At 41.2% G+C, this 27,041-nt stretch overlaps 2 protein-coding genes and 2 long non-coding RNA genes across 14 annotated transcripts in view; 2 read left to right on the top strand and 2 right to left on the bottom strand.

Moving 5' to 3' along the window:
- The window catches only part of LOC140708159 (uncharacterized), a 56,748-nt gene that overhangs the window by 15,937 nt on the left and 13,770 nt on the right, over positions 1 to 27,041 (bottom strand). Inside the window, exon 3 of the long non-coding RNA XR_012088325.2 lies at positions 2,664 to 7,923. This is a non-coding gene — a long non-coding RNA (uncharacterized LOC140708159). The remainder of the gene's footprint in view (positions 1 to 2,663; positions 7,924 to 27,041) is intronic.
- The window catches only part of HOXA3 (homeobox A3), a 53,389-nt gene that overhangs the window by 14,650 nt on the left and 11,698 nt on the right, over positions 1 to 27,041 (top strand). For 2 of the 11 annotated variants that reach the window (XM_078377231.1, XM_073003314.2), the window contains exons 1-3: positions 7,146 to 7,282; positions 14,365 to 14,547; positions 20,365 to 20,446. The gene's annotated coding sequence lies outside the window, so the exon portion shown is untranslated. Of the gene's footprint in view, positions 1 to 7,142; positions 7,283 to 7,916; positions 9,452 to 14,364; positions 14,548 to 16,651; positions 16,673 to 20,364; positions 20,447 to 24,369; positions 24,611 to 25,288; positions 25,449 to 27,041 lie in introns of those variants that run through there. The other 9 variants (XM_073003313.2, XM_073003315.2, XM_078377227.1 and 6 more) reach the window with 8 other exon arrangements.
- HOXA4 (homeobox A4) lies at positions 10,171 to 12,707 on the top strand. The gene is made up of 2 exons (XM_073003324.2): positions 10,171 to 11,010; positions 11,496 to 12,707. The coding sequence occupies exons 1-2, from the start codon at positions 10,293 to 10,295 to the stop codon at positions 11,825 to 11,827; spliced, it is 1,050 nt and encodes a 349-aa protein (XP_072859425.2). The 5' UTR covers positions 10,171 to 10,292; the 3' UTR covers positions 11,828 to 12,707.
- On the bottom strand, positions 15,745 to 20,387 carry LOC140708158 (uncharacterized). The gene is made up of 2 exons (XR_012088323.2): positions 18,415 to 20,387; positions 15,745 to 16,626 (listed from the first exon to the last, which is right to left on the bottom strand). It is a non-coding gene; the product is annotated as an uncharacterized LOC140708158 (long non-coding RNA).

Raw genomic sequence — 27,041 nt, 5'->3', positions numbered from 1 at the left:
AATTCTTGGTTAAATAAGAATTAAGCTGTTAGGTTTTGTCATATTCCTTTCTAGACCTACACGTTTGTATTTCAAAGGCAATGGCTTCTTTCAGTTAATAGGATTAACTAGTAAGTTTTTATTCATACCTAATATTTGTGTCTTCTAAGGTACAATCCTGCACTCAGTTTAGCAGGAGAAAGCCCCACTGAACTGAACTGAGGCTCTTTTGAGGAGGGTATTCATAGGATATACGTAAATTCCCAGTGCTGTTTAGAAATTGAGTAGAAACGTACCTGATTTTGGTATTTGTCAAAGAGATTCATTGCTAAAAAGCTGTTTTCTTGCATATGCACATCTAATAGCCCGAAATATGGAAACCTGTAGGAATTCTAGGGCATCTAATAATAAATAAATATATATTTTATAGGTTTGGGGCATACTTCTATGTATACTGAAGGAACCATAGGACATGAATTTTAAATAGATTATGTGTTATTTCCAACATTACTGATAGAATTTATCCAGTAGAATCTAGTACTTTGTTGTGAAATGTGCATGGTGATTACTTTTACAGAGATTCAATAGCAACACGTGTGTAGGTATGTTTGAAAAGAGTGATTAGAATCAAAATATAGAAAAATTGAAAGTGGAAACAAATCTCCACACTCGATCTTGTTTGTACTTTGTGTTTTTGAAGGAAAATAATATTTTAATGGTCTGTGAATCTAACAAAGCAAAACAGCTGACTGAAAGACCTATCTTCAACCTAGTTAGAGGCATGGCCTAGTTTTATATATCACTGAGACTATTTCTGGGTTCTTAAATCAGTTAGAAAGTAAATAACCAGGAATCCAACTGGAATATTTGTAAGCAAAATGTCATTAAGGTCCAGGTGCAAAGCTACTTAAATTTAAATAGGCTGGACTTCAGTTTTACTTCAGGGGATGGTAAAAATTAAAAACAAAACTCAATTTAAGCCTATTAGGGTCAGACTATAGTGGTTTGATCCCGTTGGATTTGGCAGCTTTAAAGCTGCTTCCAAATTTATACGGAAGAAAGTTCCTCCATAATCTGATGGATTTACTTCTAAACTAATGTTTTTAAAGATAGAACTAAAGGATAGAATTACAAAGGCCCAAGACTAAGGAAAATTCAGATTTAAAAAATGTGTTTCTCATCTGGCTTCTCAGACGGGGAAACACATTTTTTTAAAATCTGAATTTTCCTTACTCTTGACATGGTCACACACCTGTCTTTCCAACCTTGTAGGTGCTAGGTGACTGAACAGATAGATGGAATGACTTATCAGAGAAGACAGCTAAACACATATAGCTTTATGAAGAGCATCATAAAAAGGTCTGTTACTTTATGTAACATAATCCTTTCCATGTCAATTCAGCAGTAAGTCTCACTGAATTCACCAAGACTTGCACCTAAAGCAACTGTGTACATGATTGTAGTCTTGGTGATGGTGGTCGACATGCTGAAACAAAAACTAATAGCAATATCTAAACCTCCAAGCCAGAAGAAATTCTTGAAACATAAGGATTTTTTTAAAAGAACAAGGAACCTATCACTATATTTAAATATGTTTTGTTTCAGAATAACACATGAAATAAACTAGGCAATAAACAAGCAAATAAATGTGATGACCATAGTTTACTTAGTCAAATTGAAACACCCATTTTAAAAATAATGCCATCTTAATTTTTAGTAAAAGTATAATCATTATACACATTGCTGTATTTTCTTATTCTGAGGACCATATGCTTTATTTTCTTTAAATAATCATTAGTGATCTTCAAAGTATTAGTAATACCCTTGTGGCCCCGTGAGTGATGTGTAAACACCAGACCGATTATAACTTGGACAAGTGTCTGTGTATACAGCAAGAAAATTAAAACAGTTTCCTTTTTTTAAAGCGTAAGATGGCTTTTGGAAAGTCACATGATTGGGAGCTTTGTGATAGAGCTCCTCACTACAAAGCATCACGGGAAATTACAGTACTAGTTCCATTATGTCAAAGAGTGAATTTCCTTTTCTTCAGAGTAGTGGAATGGCTGGTATTTTCTACCTTATCTGTGATTTAACATTACATTTTTATATCAGAGAGATGAGCACCCTGGCCTTCCGGATTAAATCTTTTCTCTCTCTTTCCCCGTCCCCCCTCCCCCTTTTCCAAAAAAAGAGTAAAGTTGCTATTCTGTTCCATATAATTCAGTCTTTGGATTTCTATTAACTCTAGTCAAATGCGTTCTATTGTTTTTAACATGTTTCCTTCTTTTTTACCATTCTCCAAAATGCGAGCAGCCTAAATTGTCTAGAATTTCTCCTAAATAGAATGTCTCTCGAAGGCCAGCGAGTTATGTCTTTGTGGCTCATGTAGTTGCAAACAGCACAGTATGATTACAGAGAAAAAGCACAATATTTCACATAGAGGTTCTTCTCCTGAAAACACGGAGAACAGGCCTGTCCCTTTCTGCCTCCCTCCCTCCCTCCCAAAATGGCTTTTCAATAATAATATTTGTTATGAAGGTTATTGGGTAATTATTGCAGTTTTGTGAAGCAGTCCTTGCTGGAGGTGAAGTCTGCCTTTGGATAATAAATGGTAGCCCGTGCAGTTCATTGCCAGGTTAAGTAAATGCAGAAACTAAGATAAATCTGCACACTCTCCGACTCACCAGCAGAGCCCGCTTTAGACCAAGTTCACAGTCAGCTTGCTTTTCCTTGGGCAAGGCATCGCAATCTCAGTGGGTCGTTTGCTTTATTTAAAAAAAAAATAAGAGAGAAGAAAATTGTGGTAAAATGACCAAATTATCAGCAGTATCTATCTGGACAAACCACCCCATCACTGTGCCCACCTTGTGCTCAGAACTTACCCACCTGCCAGGAAAACCCACTCTGCTCCTTTCAGTTTAATCCAATTTTTTCCAGAGCTGGTCAGTGGGTTTTGCAAATTGCTTTCAGTTTTTGCTTTGCGAGGATTATTTTTCAGCTTGTTCCATTTAAAAAAAAAATCCATGTTCCTTTCAAATCTGAGAAAAACCAAACGGGGAAATGACAAGGGCACAGAAACAAACAAGCTAGCCAGCCTCCTTTAAAGAGATAGAGGCTGCGCTGCTTTTGTATATCTTTGTGGTTAGGGCGTAACAACTCCGGGTCAAAAAGTTGAGGGTCAAAAGTTTACGTTTTGCACCACTCTTCGTCATGTGCCCAGACAGAGTTTGATGTCAATGTTATAGCCAAGATCTTGACTATCAACACAAAAGATAAAATAGCTTTGAGCTAGGCGTGTATCACAGTATGGACTGCAGGTGAACTCTAGTGGTTGAATGACCTCAATTACTGAGGAAAGGATAGAAAATTCCTCTTTTCAAAGAGTAATACACGTTGTATTTCATCTTGAATTATCAAATACATTCCCCCCCCCCCCGCCTTCGGAATATTGTTGGCTGGCAGATGTATCAGGTGAACATGGGTGTTAAGTCACAGCCCTCCTCTTATAAATGTGGGCACATACACACCAAACACTAATATTTTGAAAGGTGCAATACCAATCCTAATCAGGGTTCTGCTGGAAATTCTCCTGTGGTTTTTGTAGTTGTGAATGTCATCCTTAAAGAAATGGACTCTAGTTCACAGAATTAAAAAAAACAGAACACCCAATTCTGTGGTCGGTCCTTAAATTTTCTTCAAGCTAAAACCTTATAAGATTTCTTTGTTTTCACTGCAATGGACAAATACAAGGGCCCCTCTGAAAACCCCTGTGTGTTCACATTCTTTAATACTCAGTGGGTAACTGGAGGCTGCCCACTGGTTTCTAATAAGATGTGAGAAAACCTGTAGACCATGATTCCCATTCTCCTTTTGGATACAGTTTTGGAAAATAAGCTATAACGAGCAAGAAAAGGCTAGGGGAGATCAGCGCTGTGTTTCTTTGGAGCAGATATTCTAAAATGAAAGATCTACACACATTTATATTGGTGTCAATAATAAAATATTCTGTCTTTATTTAGAAATAGTACAACCTTAAATTAAGGGGTTTTGTCCACTCCTGGCCTAAATGAAATTGCTACTCCCAACTAGAGAGACCCATTAAATCAACTGCTAATTGATAAGTCAAAATATATGTGAATCCTATTGATTCAATGAGTCTCCTTTAGTTGGGATTAGCAATTGGATTTAGACTCTTCAATATTTAGGGTACTGTATTTTGTTATATTTTATTTTATTATCAGATGAGTTTTCTGTCTCTGTATTTGGAGAAATATTTCTTCTGAGAAAGCAGGAGCTCATTCACAAGGGAGGGTCAGTATGGTTATTTCTATCAGAGGTATTCCAGTTCCATTGTTAATTTACAAGTTCTTGAGATAGATTTCTGTGTTAACTTACTGTTCTCAAAATAACCTTACAATTACTAGCTGACGTTTAGTCATAAAAATACAGGAGTATGTCACTGAAAATCCACTCCTATATACAACAAGTAACATAGAACTTACTATTGAAAATATCTCTATGCCATTGGACTGCACGTGATTGAATACCAGGAAAAAAAAAACACTAGAGAAAAGGTTCTTACTGGCATAGGTTTGTAAAAAGCCAAACAATTTTTCAGCCATAAGATTAGGTCATTTACAGAAATATTAAATACCCAGAAAATATACCTAGATCCTTTCTGTATTTGAAACTGGAATAGTAAAATAATACACAATGAGGTGGAAGACTACCCTCAATACATTTCAGAAATACAGACCGCCTATTTTGGTATAATAGTAATATTGTACTTGCTCAGAGTGCAACATACAGTGCACTCCTATTCATATCAGCTCTGAAATAAGATATTTAGCCCCATGGAATTCAACTCCGCTTTAAGTATCACAGCTTAAATTATATATTTAGGGGATTACAATCTACTGTAAATTGTATGAGGCATCCACAGGGTGGAATATTTAGTCAAAAAAGGAAAAAGAAAGGAAAAAGGGGGAAAAAAAGATAATTTTGTAGACAGAGAACCTGGAAATAGTTTTAAAAGTAATCTTACTTCTTTTAAAGAATTAAAGCCATCTAAAAGGCAGAAATGTGAACTCTTCATCTTTCCTCCTTACGCCAGAGTTCCTTATGTCAAGTTTCAGTTCTAATCCAAATTTCAGGGAAGATGGGGTGGTGGAATGAGGTGCGATGCAATAGGGTGACAGAGAAGACAACTCCCTGCACCAGCTTCCTTTTTGGAGATTTTCAAGTACAACCTCAGGAAGTCTTGCTTTGTGTTGTGTTCATTTTTCAAATTTAAATTTTAAAGTGGGCTTTCCTTCAATGACCAACAGAATATTAAAGTACTGTTCAGGTTTCACCTCCTTCAACTGCTTCATATCAAAGCAAGCAGCACCCGTGTTTGTCTCCCAGTTTCAGTCCCTACCCTGTCATGGGATCAAACCTACATGTCCAAAAAGGTCACTCTTCCCCACCCACTCCCGTCTTTGATTTAGTCGTATTTTTATTCCAAAAACATCTGCCTACCTATTTACCTATCTCCCTTTAGGCAATAAAAAACACTGGTGCTCTATCTGAGGCAGTATGTCCTCTTCTCAGCCAATAACACAGACTCCAATGTCTTTTTCTTTATTTATTTATTTATTTATTTATTTATTTATTTATTTATTTATTTATTTATTTATTTATTTAAAAGAAGCGTATTTACTATAGTTCTGCACAATCAAACCCCTCTCAAAAACTGATTGTCAGAAAAATATACAGATGCTAAAGAGCCTTATGAACACAATGGATTAAGTGTATGCTGTAGATGGGTAGATACATTCACTTCCGTGTGTCTACGAGTGCAAAACTCTCCGGGAGAACATGTATGCATTGGAGTGAAGGAGGCAACGAGCTTCGGTTTTCTTCTCTCAAGAATTCACTGTGCACGTCTGGACTTCCTAAAAAATTCCGGCGCCCGTGTCCGTTCCCTCTTAGGGCCTTTTCCGATTGCCAGCAAGCCAAGGACAAACACAGCCGCCGCCTTTAATAACGTTTACATTTTTCGTCTATAACTCTTTAAGATTTCATTCCCATTTACGACTAAATGACCCGGCCATCGGCTGCCTCGGCCACTCCGTCTTTCCACAGTCCCCCCCCCCCTTAAAGACACTGTTAAAGACCTCGAAAAAACTAAGTCCAAGGCCGAGGTGAACTTCAGGTCAGCGCGTCTAACAAATATGAAAATGTCGCTCGGTGAAGGGCACGCCTTGTTATTTAACAAAGACTGTCAATGTGTAAGATTAATAAGAAACAAAATGCGCCCGGTGTCACTTTTCGGTCACTTTGAAACTTGGGGCAGGGTTGCATTCAAGAGGGGAAAAGCTGGGTTAAATATATTCAGAATGCTCAGAATCGAATTCAGCCCTGACTGCCGGGGGTCGCTCTTTCCCCCGTATCTCCCCTCCCCTCCCCATCCGTTTCTCTCTCCTTTTTTGTCTCCCAGGCGCGTGGGCAGATTGAAAAGTTTAATTACATAGGTTACGTCTACATTTATAATCGAAGATCGCTCGCCCGATCTATCTACAGGAGCTAGATGCGTGATCAAACGCCGTGTGTGCGTGTGCGCGCGCGGGCGCTTTAACATTTGCCCAGATTTTATTGTCTGCCGGTCACATATAAAATTTATTTGACTTGGAAGAAGTTAGCAGTAAAAGATGATGACCCTGCGCTTTTCCTTTTCCTGCGATAGGATCCCCGAACGTCGGAAAATCCCCTTATCTTGTTTTCCAGCACTAAACTTTTGCGCTTCCGCTTTCTTCTTGTTGAGTGGCCACCCTAACCCCAGCCCCATACATCCAGAGAGAGAGAATTTGTCCGTGTGTGTGTGTTTGAAAAGGCCCATACTCTACAGTTGAAGGAGGCCTGGTTTTCAGGGTTCTGTATCAGAGGTTGCTCAGTGGAGCCATAAATCTCGGGAGGAAAGGGGTGGATGGGTGGGTGGAAGAAAAAGGACGTGGAAACGGCCAGCCCGAGAGATAACACTCGGTGGTCTTGGCTTGGGCTCTTGTTTATGATATGTAAGCCCCAAAGATGAGGCGCAGGCCTGACGGAGAACTCCGCGGAGAAGAGTCCGGCTGCCGCTGAGCGGCTCAGGTCACCTTGAAGATTTACAACCGTAGACGGCATTTCGGTTGAACTGAGCGAAGGAGACACCCAGTGCAAAGCAGAGCAGGCATTTAGACGGGGGTCTGAGATGTAAACAGGATAGCTAATATTAAACAGCCCCAGGGATGTTCTCCGAAGGCAATCAACAGACGAAAAGAAGGTACTCGCTTTTTTTATTTAAGTTCGGATTTTGAGGCATCGTGGTTCTCTGACAGTTTACCATCGCCTTCAGCTCCAAGAGCACTCTTGATTTCAAAGGAAACGGATAACCTTTTGTGTGTGAGGTACATTTTATCAATCTATCTGTGGCAGTAGGCATTGTCCATATCTGCCAGGGAGGGGCTGGGGAATGGGTCAATGTAAACCTTGCCAGTTTAAACCCATTATATGCTAATATTACTATTTAAAATAGCAAAATACCGAGAGTGGGAGAAAGGGACTTGGGACAGCCCACTGTTCCCTCCGCTGCCCCTCCAAACTGTAAAACCGGGCTGAAGCCGTTGTATTTCCCACAGATGTCAATAGCATGCAATTGGCTTTAAAAATTCCCTGTTGGAACCGCTGGGTTTTGTCTTCTTCGTGGCTTGCAAGTGTTTTATGGTCTGCTGGCAGCGGGTGACATCATAGTTGCTTTCTAGAATAGGTGCATCAAGATAAAGCATTTAATAGGAAGTTCATTGAGAATGGACAAGAAAGGGAGGTGGTGGAAATAGGCTGCTGCAAGTTTTAGGATGAAGATAATTCCTTTATTCGCTGGAAACCACCAGTACTTGTTTTGATCAAGCAGGACAGCATCAGCACCTGAAGTGAGGGAAGCAGAATGAGACAAGAAATTGGAGAAAACATGTAAAACACTAAGAAGAGTGGTGACACACACAAAAGTAGATGATTAAATGCCCTTTAATCAAGGTACAGTAAGCATACGCATGTAGACTAGACATGGTTTATGTAGCCACAGAAGTTAGCAATCTATTTTTATGCTGAAATCATCCTTGCGAAAAGGACCGCTCATGTTGTGTGAGCTTTTTAAAAATCAGATGGGCGCATTAAGAAGAAGGCAGGCCACAATTTTAGCTGTGGGACCACTAGCTTCTGGGTGGATGTTTCTTACCTCTTTCAGTATAATTATGTACCTGTTTGCTCAGAAATACATCTCATTGATTTCAGTAGGCTTTATTTCCAGGTAATTGTGTGGAGCCTTGATTGCTCAAATATTAAAATTAAGAAGCAAAAGTTGTCTAGATGAACCAAGCAGCTGAATTAGTCTGAACTTTTTTTAAAAAGCTAGTTCAGATTTCCATTACCCTTGACCACGCAGTTGCCTTTTTTTGCTTCCTGCCCCTCACCAAATCACTTTCTAGTATATAATAACACAGAGATTATTCATGTAACCCAAATGTAATATCTAGAGTATTCATGAAAGAGGACTTTGTATTCTCTTCTTCTTTTTTAAAAAAACACCCTACATTTCAAAGAATGGAAAATTGTCTTCAGTCAATGGGGAAGACAGATCCTGCTAACTAGACGAGTTTATTTATTCAGCGATGTGGATGAGCTCATATTTGGTTCTTAGTTACTTCTTTAATTATTTTATTTCTTGTTAGTCCATTCAGCTTTTATGTTATTTTTAAAATTATGTCACACACAGCACTTCAAGTCTGCTGCGAGACATTGATTTTATAATAATAATAATAATAATAATAATAATAATAATAATAATAATAATAATAATAATAATAATAATAATAATAATAATAATAATAATAATAATAATAATAATAATAATAATAATAATAATAATAATAATAATAAAGGCAATGACAGAGTAACATTTTAAACCTCAGGGGATATGTCAAGGTTTTAAAATAGCTAGTTGAAATTCGTTGGCCTGTATTTCATGCGACCAAATGATCTCATTGATTGCACTACGACCCTTCTATCATTCATTAATAGCTCGAAATTCATTGAAAAACGTGGGATGGTCTTTATGTGTCACAAAAACCCTTGGGTTTTTAATTAACTGGGTAGTCGTTCCAAAAGGACGATAAAGGAAAAGAAGAAAACACAGAGGATTTTCTTTCTGACTTAGCATTTTGCCAGGTTTTAGGCAAATATATGTATCAGTTTTCAATATTCTTGCCCATATTGTTCAACTTTCTGGAAGCATAATTCTTGAGATATCAGTCTGATAATGAGATGTTTCTTTGTTTTTTTAAAGGCGCGCACACAAAAGCACAACACTTTACTCAGGATCTATTCATCCGGAATAAAGACCAGGCTCGGTTCCCTTGTAACGATCGTTACCAAGGACCGGAAATGTTCATACAGGGTTTGTAATAATATTGGACTTGGAAGACTGTCCGCCTCTTAATTCCCCCTCCCCCTTAATCATTCCGAATATAAATAGAAGATAAATTTTAACAGGGTATTAAACTAATCTTTATGTTTAGTCTGAGGGGAATCTTCATGTTACAAATATGTTGAAGTCATACAGGGATCCCTTGCTGTTTACACTTGCAGTGATGGTGGGGCAAGCACCTCCAAGAGACAGCACCGCACAACAGGGCACATCTTTGCTGTGTGAACCCTGAAGCCGCGCCCGCGCCCCCTTGTCCTCTTCCCTTCCACCCTGTCCCTTGCTCTCGCCTCCGGCCCGTGCCGGTTGTCCTTTGCCGGCCATGGGCCCCCACGATGGTTTTGGCGGCCGTGGGGATGAAACCCCGCGTCCCCTTCGCCTGCCGGGACCTCTTGCTCCCTACAAGGGGAACGAACGCAGGCAGAGGGCTGTCCTGGGCTTCTCCTCCAGCTTTCCATTTCCTGATCCGGGCTCTGCCAAACGCGTAGCAATTGGCCCTGCTGGTCAGGTGGTGGGGGTGGCACTGGTGAGTGCGTGTCCGTGTGCGTGTGTGTGTGCGCGCCCGCGCGTGTGCTGGGGGCGCTTGGGGTGGATATTGTAGAGGGAGGGAGCAGCGGAGGCCCAAAGTTTGGAAGCAAGCGCTTGACAACAGCAGCCGGGGGGGGGAGAGGGGAGGAAAGGAAGGAGGGGGAAGGAGGGAGGGAGGGAGGGAAGGAAGGAAGGAGGAGAGGGAGGAGGAGGAGAGGAGGGGCCTCCTCGAGCCCAGAAAAACGACAACGCGAGAAAAATTAGTATTTTTGCACTTCACAAATTAATGACCATGAGTTCCTTTTTGATAAACTCCAACTACATCGAGCCCAAATTCCCTCCTTGCGAGGAATATTCGCAGCTTGGCGGCAGCGGCGGAGGGAGCTCCTACCACCAGCATCACCCCCACCACCACCACCATCATCACCACCATCACCCACAGCAGCAGCAGCAGCAGCACCTGCGCCAGCAGCAGCACCACCACCACCAGGCTCACCCGGGACAACCTCTCCCTGAGTACTACCAGCGGCCGAGCAGAGAACCGGGATACCCTCCTCCTCCTCCTCCTCCTCCTCCGCCGCCGCCATCGCCTCCTGCCGAGACGCTTTACCCCGCACAGCCACCCCATTACCCAGCGTCGCCTTATAGCTACAGCAGTCTCAGCGCTACCCCGGGCCAGGAGCAGCCGGTGGCTCCAGGAGCTTCGCCCCCTCCACCCCCTCCAGCACCGTCACTAGCCCCGCCGCCGCCGCCGCCACCACCCCCTCCACCTCCTTCTCAACCTCCTCCTGGTCCAACACGGAAGGGCCACCATGGCCAGAGCCAGCCTTTGCTACCAGGCCACGTCCCGCCACCTCAGCAGCCCCCGCAGCAGCGCCATTGCGAGGCAGCTGCGGGGGCTGCGGCTGGAGGGAGCCCGGGCTGCTCCCTTTTGCCTGACAAGAGTCTCAAAGGGAAGGAGCCGGTGGTGTACCCCTGGATGAAGAAGATCCACGTGAGCACGGGTGAGTTGACCTTCTCAAAGGGAGAACCGCGATATCGGGGGGGGGGGGTGCGCGCGCGCGTAGAAGTGGAGGAGGCTGGGCTAATCGGGAACCCCAAATGTGTTTGTGAATCTGAGGGTGTGCGATGGCCTGTTTCCTAGTTTAGAAAGAGAAAGAAAAACACGTGAGAAGCCCTTTGGATGCGGGCCCCTTTATCAAGAGATTTACGAGGCACCCAACTGTTAGGGCAGTAATTATAGCCCCCATAAATTTAATTGCCCTGGCAGTGGCTCTGGGCCATACGTCTTTGAAGCTTTTCTTGAACCCAAATGCCCATCACCATTTTTTATGACTCCCGATTGTCTGCTATTGTCAAGAGCCTGTGAAGCACCCCCCCGCCCCTTTTACCTCCTGTAGCTTGTTTCTCAACCCGGTAAGAATTTATTATATCATAATGATAACATTCCCTTGCCTTCTTCTTTTGTGTGCTCTGCCTATAAACCCAGTCAACCCCAATTACAATGGAGGGGAGCCCAAAAGGTCTCGGACTGCCTACACCAGACAGCAAGTCCTGGAGCTGGAGAAGGAGTTCCACTTTAACCGCTACCTGACCAGGCGGCGACGCATCGAGATCGCGCACACGCTCTGCCTCTCGGAACGCCAGGTGAAGATCTGGTTCCAGAACAGGAGGATGAAGTGGAAGAAGGACCACAAGCTGCCCAACACCAAGATGCGCTCCTCCAACCCCTCCAGTCTGAACCAGCAAGCCAAAGCACCGGCCCAGCTTCATCAACCGCCGCCGCCGCCACCACCATCAAGAGGGAGGGCGACTCCCTAACTCGCCCGGACTATGATAGCCCAGTATATGCAGAGACACCACCAATGATACGCCCATTTTTCGTTTGTCAGAGAGACAAAAAAGAAAAGCTATTAAAGGAAAGAAAAGCTGAGCAAGAATCAAAGCCCAATAGAAGGGTCAAAGCCAAAAAAAGAGGAAAAAGAGTGGAGTTTAAAAAGAAAAGAAAAACACAATGGACAAAGTGTTTCCCTTTTGTAAATATGTCTTCATCCCCACCATGTTTTTTAATTATTATTGTTATAATCATTATTTATGGAAATACCATCTAGATGCAGCATTAGAATTGTGGACAGACCTTATACGTAAGAGGGGCTCTTTGTGTATATGTTTTAAGGTGTCAGGATGTTTCTATGTGACTTTGTGAGATGTTTGTAAACCATTGATTTGTACCGTTCAGTGACCTGTTTCTGGACTCTGAACTACAGAGGGATAAAAGTAAAGCCATCTTATTCCACTGAGGTCTTTTGGGTATTAGGAGAGGAAACACCCAGTGACCAGAGGCTCCCAGCACTGGCTGACCAAGAAAAAGCCATTTTCTATGTACAAAGGAGAATGCAACTTCTAAAAAGTGTGGTCTTTGCTCCGGTTGTGATATGTTAATCTCCCTCAAGTTCCACTTTCTCTTTGAAAAGAAATATATACCAGTATTGCTGAAAAGCCTGTCTCTGTTTCATACCATGCCACAGTCAAAACATCTGTGTACAATGTATCAATTTTGTGTATACACATTTGTGAATGTGTGATGTAAATCTAATGTCTGGTGCTGTTAAATAAAGAAGGCTGTGTACAAAAATCAAAGTAAAAGCACTAGACACACCACGAGAAGCTGGAATTTGTCTAGCGCTTGGCTTTCTTAATATCATTGTTGTTTAAATGCAGATTTAATGGAGTGTATGGTATATGCACACACACACACACACACACACACACACAGAGAGAGAGAGAGAGAGAGAGAGAGAGAGAGAGATAGAGAGAGAGAGAATGTCATCCCCTTTTCAGGAAAGGCCAAGTGGCACATTTAGAGCTCAGTTAGGGTTTTCCATTAGATGGCACCCCGATCCTAGCTACATTATGATTGCAGAAGGTAGTTACACTGGTTTCAGAAGCAATGGTATTCAGCTAGGACTGTAATTGGAAAAAACCTAAAGAAGGCAGTAACTCCCTCTGAAATAAAATAATTGGGGCCCACTGGTAAGCTAAACAAACTGCCATCCAAATGGAGGTAGTATCAGGTTTCTTTGATGTGCAGAACGCCTGCAGGGCCTAGCTATGGCTTTTTTTTTTTTTACAGGGTACAGCCCACTGTGTATAAAGAAAGAATGGTATCATTTGGAGTTCTTGGTCATGAACCTTACTCTTGGTACCCTTTTGGGTATTATAGCAAATCCTAGCCCAATGTGCTGGATAAGCAGGAGAGGAGATAACTAATATTAGTATTGGTTACAGCCTATACTTTTAGTCTTATTGCCATTCCCGTGGTAGTTCTTGGTATCTTTGTTCATTTGTCACTGGTGGAAGTTTTCCAGCCAATATGGAAGAACCCACCACCTTTTGGTGTAGAATTCAAACCAGAAACTTTGAATGCAAACAAACATTATGCAAAACCCAGAAGAGGACTTTGACAAACAATTTCCTCGGTGGTCTTTCCAAATGATAACCTGTGCAACAAATGCAAGTAAATATTATGTAAATTACAATCCTGCAAGTGTTTATTCAGAAAGCAGCCCACTGAGTTTGGGACTTACTCCCGTGTACTGTATAGGGTTGCAATCTAATTGTAGCAATCTTTTGGTTGTGTCATCAGCAGTGGAATGCACTCTTCTTGGCACCATAACAATAGCCCGATGCTCACTTGTTCCGCAACTTCAATGACCTAATTAAGTTGAACAGCTTTTAGTTCAATAACTTGAAAGCAAGCCAAGTCTGAGCAGAATTATCACTGAAGCAAAGGCAAATAGATCCGGTTCCACTGGGCTACCCTGCCATTAGAATCTTGTAGGTTTCACATGAGGTCCAAAGGCCACCTGAGAATTGCTGTGAACAGCCTGGAAGAGTGTGGCAAACTGAAAGCCTAAAGAAAGGGCCTTCCTTTTTATTTATTAACTCCTCCGGACAGGAAACTGGTTTGGATTGGACTTTTGTACCAAAAAAAAAAAAAATTAAAAAAAATTTAAAGGATGAGAAGAGGCAGGAAAACACAGTTGCTTCACCCCCCCCCTTCTAACGTAGCTTTCTTTGTCTAAAGCTTTTGTTTGGCTTGGCATGGAGGACATTTTCTATGTTCATTTGTTGAAACTCTAAAATTAAGAGGAATGCTCAAGATGTCTAATCAACTTATTTAAGCACAAGATTACAGATCTTCGGTCTTCATTGACTTCCATAGACTCATACTTGAAACCTCCCTTCCCTCCCCCTTTCTTTTTCCCATTGTTAAAAAAAACACAAGCTGAAAATAGCAATTTTACAGGGAACCATTAATCACCTCCTACAATAAATACTTCTTTGTAATTCAACAGCAGTTCTGAAAGGCATTCTCTTGGAAATGGTCTAAGAAGACACGAAGGATTTTCCTGGGGAAAGTGTGTTCATGTATAAAGACACAGTTGCTTGGACTGTGCCGTGGTGAAAATGTATGCTTTCTGGGTGGAGAATCGTACATGGATGGAGGAAGTACACATGGCAGACTGTCACCATTCAAGGTAATGATTTTATTTGAATTTGGTTTTGCTTCAGCCTTTCACTTTCCAGTGCAGTTTGGCTTGCTGTGTTATGCTGGTATCTGAGGCATCTATGTTGGTTGGCATAACCAATGTTGCAGCGAGTTGGAAAACTACAGGATAGAGTTTAAACCCAACCATTGTCCTGCCTGTGCTGGGGCAGTGGGGAGAGTTCAAGGAAAGGACAAATTTTCTATCTCATTAATTGTTTTTTTAAGAGAAGCAGACTGACCCATCAAACCCTTGACCTTTAAAGACAGTATTCTTTCTAATCTACTTTTGGACCTAAATACTGTATGCTTCTCTCTCTCTGACTTCCCTTTCCTCTTCCCTCCCCTCATCCCCCAGCTCTCTCTCTTCCACACGCACATGCACACCTTTCTTTCTTTCTTTCTTTCTTTCTTTCTTTCTTTCTTTCTTTCTTTCTTTCTTTCTTTCTTTCTTTCTTTCTTTCTTTCTTTCTTTCTTTCTTTCTTTCTTTCTTTCTTTCTTTCTTTCTTTCTTTCTTTCTTTCTTCTCTCTCTCTCTCTCTCTTTCTTTCTTTCTTTCTTTCTTTCTTTCTTTCTTTCTTTCTTTCTTTCTTTCTTTCTTTCTTTCTTTCCCCTCTCCCGAAAACACATGCACAGATGAACACACTCACCCCTCTTTCTCTCTTCTTGCATTCTCTCTGACACACACTCATATATTCTCTTGCTCCCCACCTTCTCTATCTCACAGTTTCCTCATGCACACCTCCTCTCTAACACAACATTTTTTCGTAGACCTTTTAAGCCAAGTAAGTGAAAGTATCTTTATGTTTCAGACAGGCAAAAGGCAAACCCACATTCTTTCTACAGGGACAGGCTGGGTGGCCACTAGAGTTTTCTTCTTCTTTCTGCTTCATTCTGTGATATGAAAGGATGTGTTTGTGTTGCTTTGTTTTATTGCTGCCTGTAGGATCCACCCATGCCTAACATATAAAAAATATAATTATTGCAAAGTGGCCTGGCCTGGCCGTTTTGATCAGCAACTGTAAAAAGACAGGAGGAAAGATTGAGTCTGAATTTTGTATCTTTACTGGTTTTCCCACCATTTCAATGTGTTTATTTAGCTTAGGAGGCCTCTTATATTCAGACATGTAATCAGAAAGAAGGGATGTGGGTTGGTTTAAGTTGAGAGGACTGCACACATTTATTTCAGTCTTTTTTCTTTCTTTTTTTCCCCCTTCTCCTTTGCCAGACTTTTCACTGGTTTGGGTCCATATTTACTAACTTACATTCTATTTCATACATAGGGGAACACCCCACACATCCACTTCTTACCCTTGTCTTCCATTCCCAGTAGAATCTGACAAACAGGCTTCCGTCCACGCTCCTCCTTTCTTCCCCCTCCCGTTTTTCTAAAAAGCAAAGTACCCCTTCGTTTGCTTAGATTGTTCGCTGCAGAAATATACAAAAAAGATCAATATCTCGGAGACACCATTCCATGGGGTAACCTTAGCGTGAACTGACTCGAAGACCAATAAACAAGAATGGTGAGGTTTCCCTTGTGATTTATGACCTGCAGAAGAGAGCCATATATTTTTTTTAGAGAAAGGATATGTTGGAATTGTCAGACGGGGGACTTAGAATAGCCCTTTCTCTATATTTCCTCCACTTGAGAGGGAGGGAGAGAGATGACACTTGATTTGCACATTCTAGCTCTTCAGCCAAGAAAGTTCCTGAAGGGGAGATCTGCCTCTGACAGAGAAGGAAGGAGGAGGACCAGGTGTTAGCATGAGATTTGTTGTTCTCATCACGCTCTTGCTCTGTTTTTACACACATGGTAACTTTGAGAATATGTGGTATCTGATCAACTACAGAAGCACCCATCACAATATTAATAGTAAAAATGGCTAATTTGTAAAATAAACAGGGTTGGCTAAAGTCTTTATTGGAGCAAAGCAATATTAATCCTAGTTCTTCAGAAATCTTCCTCAGTCTGGATGTTTCAAAACTTTGGATGCAATGGAGCCAGAAGTAGGTCAGGTTGATTTCTGAATTTTTCTACTTCTCTTCCTCCCAAGTTCTGGTGTTGCCCATCCTGACAAAATGTTTTGAACAACGTAAAAGCTCAGCTTTTCAATGAGGTACAGTATGTGTGGTCTAATCAATGTATTATGAAGATATGATTTATGAGACACCCAGTTTCACTTATTCGCTCCTGCTATCTTCTGTAACCAACAAGAAGTAGGCAACTAAAGTCCTCTCAGCTTCCTACTTGGACCCCATGTAAGACCTGTTGGTATTTTTGGCAGCAGCCTTAAAAAGGTACTTCCAAGTTTCATACAGATAAGAAAAACCCAACTGAATGCAGTGATTATATTCACACTAAGTTAAGTACACCTAGGAGTTCCATTAAACTCACTCAGTAAGGCCACTTCATTCTGCCTTGACAAAAATAAAGTCTCACTTATTTCCATTGGAATGAAGCACACATCCATATACATGTTTGCCTAGGATTATGACCTGTTGAACTCTGAGGGATTTACTGTTGAATAGATGGTGCCATTAAACACGTTGCCCTTGGAATCCCACTGAACTCAATAGGACCACTTAGCTCTAAATTGCCTAAGCGGATTTCATAATCTTATACACTCATATCTGGAGTAAGTTTCAATGAACTCAATGGAGTTCCTTTTGAATTCCATGTATCCATTTGGTTGCAAGCCTTAATATATGCAGGTAACTTCTGAACTGTTAAAACTCAGGCTATACTATTTTTTGGCACATCATGAGAAGGCTCGCTCTCTGGAAAAGACCATAATGCTGGGAAAGGTGGAAGGCAACAGGAAAAGAGGAAGATCAAATTTGAGATGCACTGACTCCCTAAAGGAAACCACAGGCTTGAGTTTACAGAAGCTCAGCAGGGCTGTTGAAGACAGGACATTCTGGAGATAGCTCATTCATAGGGCTGCCATAAGTCAGAGGCGATCTGACCTCACTTAACAACAACAAACTTCTGAACTCAGTAGAATATTCTTCTGAGTAGCCATCCCTGGGATCGCACTGCTAGGTGTCATCTTAGGGTTTCTAGCCTCCTCGAATCCGCTTATTGGAGGAAAAGGCAGGGTATGGATGTGTAAAGAATGAAGGATCATTGCGTCACATTCAGAGGAGCCTCACTTTCTCTCCGAGTTTGACCAGGTTGTGAAACCTATATGTCTCTGGCACGGGTGGCGACACCTCCGCTGACCACCGGAATCAGAATGTCACCGCCATCAGAACAGTTGAAAGAGATGACTGATAAAGCAGGATTGTGAAGCACTTGGTGACCGTTTTTAAGAGCACAATCTGATATTCCTATCTCCCGGACTTTTTATCAGGTGTGCGAGTTGCGATAAGGGGCAGGGGTTCCCGTTATGACTGCTGGCGTTACCTACTGCAGTTGACAATAAAAATTTGAATCCAAAGGACTGGCGCGGAGGGCCAGACTGCTTCATTCTGCGAGGACCTGACAGGACCCCGTTATTAATGTCCGAACGATCTCTCGAGGAACTGAAAAGCTGTCAAAAGCTGACGAGGTTCTGACGCGTAAATAAGCAATAGAGCAGCCCTGCGCGGGTAGATAAAGGTGTTGCGTCTGTTCTCGGGTATTGAATTTTTTTTTATCTGGTAATAGGGGAAGGGGGGGAGAGAGATAATTGGGTCACGTGGCTCATTCAGTAATTAATGCCGCTCTCCAGGAACGGATCCGCACCCGTCACTTCTCAATGGTGGGAGTGATTCTTTCCGAAGTGAAAAGGAACTTCCCCTTTGACTTTCCAAAAAGAAAAAGAAAACAAAAAAAGCCCCACAACAAACCCCCCCCTCCCCGCAAAAGCCAACCTACCTGATTTATCTTTGCGAGGGTCCTTTAAGCTTCCTAAGCAAGCAGTAGAGGAATTAGGTTGGTAAGTACACACACAGACCGGTCGTGTGCCTTGATTGCCTTTCATTGTTTGCACTCGCTTTATCGGGAGCCTGGGCTTAGCGGAGTAGAAGATTTACGAAATGTTAAATCTTTGTTGTGAGCTGCCTTGTGGTCACATTATGTTTTTTGGAGTGATTAAGCCTAAACCGAGGCGAAGCTATTTGATAACGTTCTCGTAGTAATTCACACGGTGGAAAGATTGCCGACCACAGCGAGGGAGGGCTGTTTTTTCCCGTTTGCCAAGGCGTTCATAAATCACCGACTCTTCCAACAGGGCCAAAAAAGAAACCAGAGAGGCAGCAGCGAGCATTGTGACAGAGGAAGGCAGAAGGGACATAACCCCCCCCCCCGCGCGCACACAGAAACACACACACACACACACACAAAGAAAGGAAAAACAAAGCAATGGATAAATGCGTATATGACTCATCATTAAGCCGAGTAATTTAATACCAAGTTCTAAAGCACCACGATTCATAGGTTTTTTTTTTTTAAAAAAAAACATTAAAAATTAATTTAGCATTTAGTTAAGTTCTCTGTGGCTACTGAGGCGTTTTTGAAGAGGGAGAGAAAAATCTCCCCCTTGTCCAGAATTTTGGCAGTTTAAAGTATTTGGGTCAGCAGCTTAATTGGTCCCAAATATAGGGGCAAAATTTATTGATGCTGATTTCACCGTAAATAAATGTGGAGAGGGGCTTTCAGTGTAATCAAGGCAATTGCAATCAATGACGGTCCATTTTGTAAGGAAATGGTTGTTTGTCCAGGATAAACACCAAAAGAATTATCTGGGATCGAAAAGTGGTAGAAATATGAGCAGAAGAAAGATTAGCATAGTTTGGAATGGGTCTTACTAAATTTAGATTCCAGTTCCAGGAAGCAACGCTGTTCCGGATTAGAGAAAACAATTAACACTCGATATATCTAGATGTGTAGATATATAAATATATATCCAGTTTGCTGTTAAACACTAGATGTAAAATTACAGTAAAAATTGCTAAACAACTCCATTGTGAAAACCAAATTCTATCCAGCAAAGATTTCCCAAGTAGGAATTTAGATACTTTTAAAAGCCTTTGACAATATTTCAGGACACATGTTAGAAAATTATTAGCCATCATTTTTCTAGTCATTTTAGGAACACTAAATATGAGACTTAAAAATAAAAATTTAAAAACCTAGGGACAATACCTACAGAGGAGAGGCAGACAGTTCTATTTTACTATACATTATAAATATATTTGGAGAACATTACTGCCTTGCAGAGGCCAATAAATCACCCTCAGACTTCCTTTTAAATTTCTTTTTAAACTAAGAACAAAAAGGAAACACATCCTAGTTTCCCCCTCTTCAGTCACCATGTTGTTGTAATTGTCCTTGATCCAGTTATAAGTCAACGGGATGCAATAGGTGACATTTCTGTATTGGGGGATCTGGCCCAGTTATGCAAGTATGTGTTCAATTCTGCGCTTTGCATTTAAACTAGTAGTGACCTGTTCTAATGCCCTTAAACAGAGTTGAGCATCACCAGTCATATGTAAAATGTTTGCTTGATTAAATGATAGTAAAAAAAGGATCCCCAAATATCTATTGCATCTAAGCAAAACTATAATATATATTCAAAGAAGCAGAACTTCCTACCTGAGAATGTCAGTCTCACTGATTTTTCAATTTTGTATCTTATTACAAAAGGTAATACTGTTACATTTTTTATTATTTTATTTTTATTATTATTACTATTATGGGAATCCTTAAGATTATATACCCACCTAGGATCTTTTAAAATAACAGCTGACCTCTGCCTTGCCTTGAGATTCATATTTATTCCCCTATCCTTTTCTAACTTAGCCATTGTCTGTTCTTTGTTTACAGCACTCTGGTGTACCAGAAAATACGATTTAAAGAACCATACAATCTGGAAGCAATTCTGTCCGGTGGTTGGAAACACGAGGAGGTAAGAGCTCTATGGATGAGGAGGAAAAATGAAATCCGTTGTCCACTAGTTTAAAATAGTTTCATGTTGCAGATACCAAAATTCATTTTGCTGGTGCTCGTTACAGAGGTTACTGCGAGTTTGGGGTTTGATAAATACCTAAATCCATTGGAATTTTCTGCATTGCATCTATTCATCTTTCTTAGTCCGTGAATGAATGTCTTGTTAGACAAAGAAATACACAGAACTCAAGTAAGAGTAGCTCTTTGAGAGCCATTCAAAACAGGCAGAGTGGCACATACGGTGGAAAGAGCTGGAAAAGCAAGGAAATGATTGAAAATGCATCCCTCAGCCCTCTGTAAAATCAAGATATCAAACTAGGTTTGTGATTTAAAAGTTTTGGTTTCATGGACTATTGACTGCTGTAGATTATATGTTTGCTTAAGTAAGTCTCTAAGGTTGTCTATAAAGTTCAGAATGTTTTCATTTAGAACAGTGGAAATGAAAGATATATTTAGAATTTAGCAGATGGTGATATTATCAGTGGCTACCAGTGGTAGTCATAGGTAATCAGAATTATTGTATTTGTATAGCTGCAAAGCACCTTTAAAATGCCTTTAGTTGATTTGTACATCTGACTGGTAGCAACCCAATGTATCCGTTGAAATCTATTCACAGCGCCAGTCATTGATATCTGCTCTCCATCCTAAAGCTGTGTCCTGCATTCTTCACTCATTTCATGTCTTTGAAGAAATGGGAAAAATCCTGCTGGCGTAACTCTGCCAGCATATGGAAATTTTTATTTTGACTAGCCATTACAAGGCCGATGGATATAGAGTTATTTGAATTGCTTGCTAGAATTACCTGCTTTCATGTGGCTGAAGGACAATTAGTTCAGTTTACTACCTTTTTAAAGGCAGGCATAAATTACATGCCTACCAGGGCTTGTTGTGTTGATTTAGTACCTCATTGAAATTTTCACTTTAGAAGTGCCTCAAAAATTGTTTTTTAGTGGTTTCAGGGAGAGGGGTGAAGTTGATTTAAAACTATAAGCAGGGGGCAGGAAAAAAAGTTGATATTGTCCAAGTGTTTCAGATAGGGCCCACAACATCATCCCAGAGATAGTTTGGATTTTCTAACTTAATATTTAACATTTGTGTTGAATGTTTAATAATACCAAGGTTTGTTTCTGTGCCCCCTGTTCAAATGAAGTCCTTTCTTCTCTCATTTATTTCTGTGATAGCAATGTATTCAATTTGATCAGACTGAACAGATAATAGATGTCAAATAGTACAGTTTGCCCAGTTCTGAAATGAAAAGAGAAAACTTTACCAAATAAAGGGGAAACAGTAAAAGAAAAACCAGGCACATAAATATAAACACACAAGCACAGCCCAAACCTTGATGTAAAATGCTTCTATCACAACCTCATTTCCTAGTTTTGATCATCTTTAAGTTACATTTCAGGCATAAACGTGGAAGTCAAATCTCCAGAGAAGGTTACTTGATTTCCATTCTGTTATATAGAGTATCTATGAAAGCTAGTGTTAAGAGTAGACATTTGTTTCAAACAAGCACCTGGCAGAATGGAACTGCAGCCTCAGCGTTAAACTGATATAAACCCAAAAACATACATCTTTTATTCCAGCAGAAGTTGCATCCTTAGCTGGAACTAACCAAATGGAAAGTTATGTCCCTCTTATTTCCAAGGCTGAAATATTTAGTACAGTATTGTATTTACTTAGCAGAAAGTCCCACTGAAAGCAATAGGACTTACCTGTGAGTAAATATGGTTAGGGTAGGACTTCAAGCATTGTAGCAGTAATTTAGGTGTACATTATCTCACTTAGTTACACCTGCATCCTGAAATATGACACAACATCTTTTAGAAAACCATGTCCATTGATTTCAGTGCCCTCTTCTTTCAGAAATAAGCCTGCCTTCTATTTCAGCATCAGGTCTGTTTCCTTGTGGCTTTAGTGTGGATCTCTCCTTGCTCCATGCACAAAGGGAGGGGGCAACCTTGCCTGATTCCTAATTAAAATATAATCGTTCTAGTTCTCCAAAAGATATTCCAGTCCTTGAGTTACCAGAAAAGTAAGGCTGAATCTTCATGAAGGAGGCAAAATGAGTGTCCAGAGGAAATCAAAGCTGGTGCTTTCATGTCCATTCAAATTCATATTTCAATATACATAATCCTTCAATTTGGAATATAGCAAATGAATTCCAAAAGTGGTTCGACATTAAAGAGATATCTGAGGCAAGCTGGACCTTTCCTTGTCTCCTAAAAAGTACAGCTTGATGAAAGAACCTTACCATAGGTCACGAAGAAGTTACGTGGAAAAAGAAAACAAAACAGATTTACTCTCCCCCTTGCACTATGTACTTGGAGTTAATAGTTCAATTCCAGTTTTCACATTAACCTAATACTAATAAAGCTATTCGCAGAAAAAGATGCCTTGCTGTTGGAGGCTCATAGATAGCGTCAAGGCATGTAAGTTGAAAAAGCACCTCAGACTTATGATTATGATTTATTGCTTTTGTAGTTTCTGTTTGCTAAAGCCATCTTTCTGCTTTTGACTCCACGCAGTCGATAATGTTTACTAGAGACCCACCACGCTTTGCTGTGCCTTCTCCCCACATCTGCTCCATTATCCATTAATTTCAACTGCATTGTTGTTGGTGGGGAAAAAAAACTTGTGAGGGCCTCTTTTGACTGGGCTGAAAACACTTTCCTTCAAATACCCATGAATCCACCCCTTGTATAAAGATCCTGCAGGCTGAGGTTTAGCGTTTGTCAATGAAACTCTTTATGGGCAATCATGATGGACCTGCATACGATTATTATACAGTACTAGCTTTTAAGAAAGAAACCCTTCTTTTTAGAAAACTATTGTGCATAGATTGTTAGTTCAGGAAGAGTTTGCACTTTCTATTAGGACCAAAGGGTAGAGACTTTCTGAAGAAGGATGTGATCCTATACACACTTACTATGGAGAAGATCTCCTGGGAGTTGCTTCCCAGTAAAATGTGCTGGAGGGTAGTGGTTGCCATTGGAGTTAGTGATTGTCCTCTTATTCTGAAATCCTAGATATATTTATTCAGCGGTAAGATCCACCACGTTACAAAAGGCTTGCCTTATATAAGTGCGGACAGCACTGCAACCTTAATTGAAATATGGTGGGAATTGTCTCTTTTTGAAGACACTCTGGTCTTATTAAAGTGATGTTTAGAACTTGTTTAAAAAAACAATAATCCTGACCTACAGCTCAGAAAGGTTGAAAGTTCTGGGATTGGAGGTTTGCCTGTTTCACTGACAACTGCAGTGGCCTTTATTTCCACCTATACACTTAAGAAGGTTGTCAACCCAGATGGTTGATACCAGTGTGGTTAAAATATAACAGGTCCTTAGAGTCAAAGCTTTCAAAGATTAGGTTAAAATCCAAGGAACAGGATTTGCCTATGATTTCATCATTAAGGTTGATATAGAGTATCTTTCATCTCTTCATGCATGCAAATAATTTTTTTTAAAGAAAAGGGTTTAGAGAAAGTGGTGCTAGAAGAAGAAACAGGATGAATTAGTTGGGAAACAGCTGGAGAGAATGACATGGGGTAAACGTGAGAAACGGGCAAGTAATGTGGGACTTGCCCCCCCCCAAGTGGCCTAGCTGACTTTCAGGGGATAAAGGTGTTCAGCGTTTTGCCCTTTATAAGACCTGACCATATCTTTTGTGAGCAAGCATAGGAAAGATCTTCAAAGCACAAGTACAAAAGAAGGGAAGTTTTCAGATCTCTGTGTAGATGAGAAATTTTATTCACTTCTTAGCCTTACTCGAGGGACCGGTGAGAAGTGAGAAGCTTCCCCCACCTCTTCCATTTTCCTTCCTTTTTTTCCTTTTTTTCCTTCTTTTTTTTAAAAAAATCTTCTTTCTCTGGGCACTTAGATCATCATTTCGCCCTAAATATTTCATCACCGAAGAACCCTATAATTTTATACATCACTCAAGTCCTTGCATAGGAAATGCGTAAGCGCAGGTTGAATAAGAAGGTCCCGAAAGAGTTTGCGAAATCCAGATCCAACCACAAATCAGACGGACGCCTTCACCTCCTCCTCCTCTTCCTCCAGGGTCAGCAAGGAGCGGACTCCCTCACTCTTCCACCAGAGGATCCTTTTGCTTTTGTCAGGTAATTGCAGGGCTTTCGGGTTCCGCCAACGGCTCTGATGTACCGTGTGGGTGTTCAGCAAAGCCCCGTTCAATAGAAGTTGAGATGAGAGAAGCCGTGGGATGGCGGGTAGCCGTCCTAAATTTGGTGACCGAAGTTCATCTCGAATTGCGCCGGTGTGGCCATTTATCACCTCAGAGGGTCACCGGAGAAGGTTCCCCCTCCCGCTTCCCAAAAAACCATTGAATTCGCTCAAAAGTTCACTGCAATCGCATCAGATGGGGGTTAAAAATCTCCCCTTCTGTCTCAAAACGGATCTAGGAGAATATTAATGTGAGGGGAGGGAGAAAACCATACACACACATACACCATCTCCGCCGTTTGTTCTCTTCTCTTCTTTAGTGCATTTGGTTAAAGCTTAAGGGGAAAGCGGGGGGGGGGGGGAGAAAACCATACACACACGCACGCACGCGCACACATACACACACTAGAGGCTCGCGGTTCCAACCCTTGTTCCTTCACTGATTCCCTATTTCAAATAAAAGGATTTAAGTTGACGTATGACCACGTGAGCACATAATACAGCGCATTATTGTGGCATTTGGAGTGGAGACCCGGACTGGCTTCGCCTGCGATTACGCTTTTCCCGTTTCTGTTCAGAGCAAGAACTGCCGTCCATTATCCACCGCGGCCCCCCCCCACGCCACCCCCCCGCACCCCAAGGCAGCCGACCAACCCGCTCACCCTCGCAAGAGCCTCCACTTTGGGCTACGGCGCTCGGTCCTTATGGAAAAGGTTATTGCCGGGCTGTTAGGACGAAATGCGGCGTTTAAAAAAAAAGGATGGATTTTATTTTAAGGTATTTCCGCTGATTGTTCATTTGCGTGTGTGACTTATGGCTGCGCGAGGCAAAGGTCAGGAGAAAAGGCTTACGGGTGCCATATGGGCACCGGTCAAGCCTCGTTTCCCCCTTTGTTTCCCTCTGCTTGATGTGGGGGGGGGGAACCTTACAAGAAACAGATAAGAGAAGCTCTGTCCCTTTCCAAATTCTCGTATGGGTTCTGGGTTTTCTACTGGTTGTTTTTAAAGGCTGAATTGTTTTGTCTTCATGCTATACCTTGTCGTTGTTCTCTATTACCCTATGTGGGGAGGACTGGGTTGCTGTCATTGTTTTTGCTTTCGCCACTCATTATATTCAGCTGATGGTGGTTCGACTGTGTTGAAGAAAACGGCTGGTGACCGTGATCAGAGATTCCTTCCTTCCTTCCTCTTCCTTCCTTCCTTCCTTCCCTTAAGACAGATGAGCATACCATTCTGCTGCCATTTTATTTATTATGATTCTTGATAGCACTTTATTTACTTGGGGGCCAATTATGTGAGCCCAGCGGAATCTGTACAATTGTAGTAGGAAAATCAGGTGTTTTTTTTTTCTTCTTCCTTCTCTTCTCCAATTGTCCATGTTATATCTGAAAACGGAATGCAAGGGTCTCATAATAATGCGGTTCTTTGGGCGATTTATTTGTTTACCCACGCATCTGGAAAGGGGGGAAAAAGGCACATACCTTTCTCACTTCCTCTCCCTTAAAGGTTTATATTCTCTTTAGATTTTCCTGTACCTATCACCAAGTCTTAGCCAGCTATTCATTTGGTTTTATGGAGGGAAATACACCCTAAATAGCGGAGGGAAAAATGAAAGCACTCCTTGTGTTATACAAGGGGACAAATGTTATATAAAATTACATCCACCACTGAGTCCCAGCATTGCTAAAGGTCAGAGTGCTGACTTTTGATTTATGTTGCCAGTGGGCTGAGGGTAGCGCACTCGCCCTACACGCTGCTCCCCTTTCTCCTCCCCTCTTTCCTGGCCCGTTCCAAGTATTCGGGTTACGGTTAGAGTTTAGGGAGGAAAAAAGAGAAGTATTAGCAATAAAATTTTGCTTACCTAGAACATCACGGGTATTTAATTATAGTTTGTCTCTCGCAAACATTGTAAATATTTTTATTTATACATCTCTTCTACGCTGAATGATCTGATCTCAAGATGCAAAACAAACAAAAAACACGCCTCTACTCCTTTCTGATGTCCGTGTAGTATATAGCAATGAAATAAGGCTATTGAATCGGCACTAAAAACTCAGTTTGTGCACTTAGTTGAAAAAAGGCACAGCGAAACTACTCTATTTCAAAATAGGCCAAAACCTTCATGAAATTAAGTTAAATTAAAATGGGAGGTAAGCTTTAATTGCAGCTCAATTACTTTGCCGTGGGTTCTTATGATTTGTGACCCATTTCTGATGTATTTTGGTCCAATTACAGCAGTCATCAATAAAAGATTTTGGTCCAATTACAGCAGTCATCAATAAAAGAGTCCCGATTCTGATTCCAAGGTGCTTTGTGTATGGGAGCTGAAAAGTGGGGGGGGGGGGGGGGAGACTCAGGCAAATCCTCAGCG

The sequence above is a fragment of the Pogona vitticeps genome, chromosome 6 (genome assembly GCF_051106095.1).
Source record: "Pogona vitticeps strain Pit_001003342236 chromosome 6, PviZW2.1, whole genome shotgun sequence".
In the NCBI taxonomy this organism is placed as follows: Eukaryota; Metazoa; Chordata; class Lepidosauria; order Squamata; family Agamidae; genus Pogona; species Pogona vitticeps.
This window is presented reverse-complemented; position numbering and strand designations above follow the sequence as displayed.

Excerpts from the sequence above, each read along its gene's own strand:
- HOXA4 (XM_073003324.2), top strand. The coding sequence starts at position 10,293 with ATGACCATGAGTTCCTTTTTGATAAACTCCAACTACATCGAGCCCAAA. Across the intron at positions 11,011-11,495 it reads GAAGATCCACGTGAGCACGG|TCAACCCCAATTACAATGGA; the intron begins GTGAGTTGACCT and ends CTATAAACCCAG.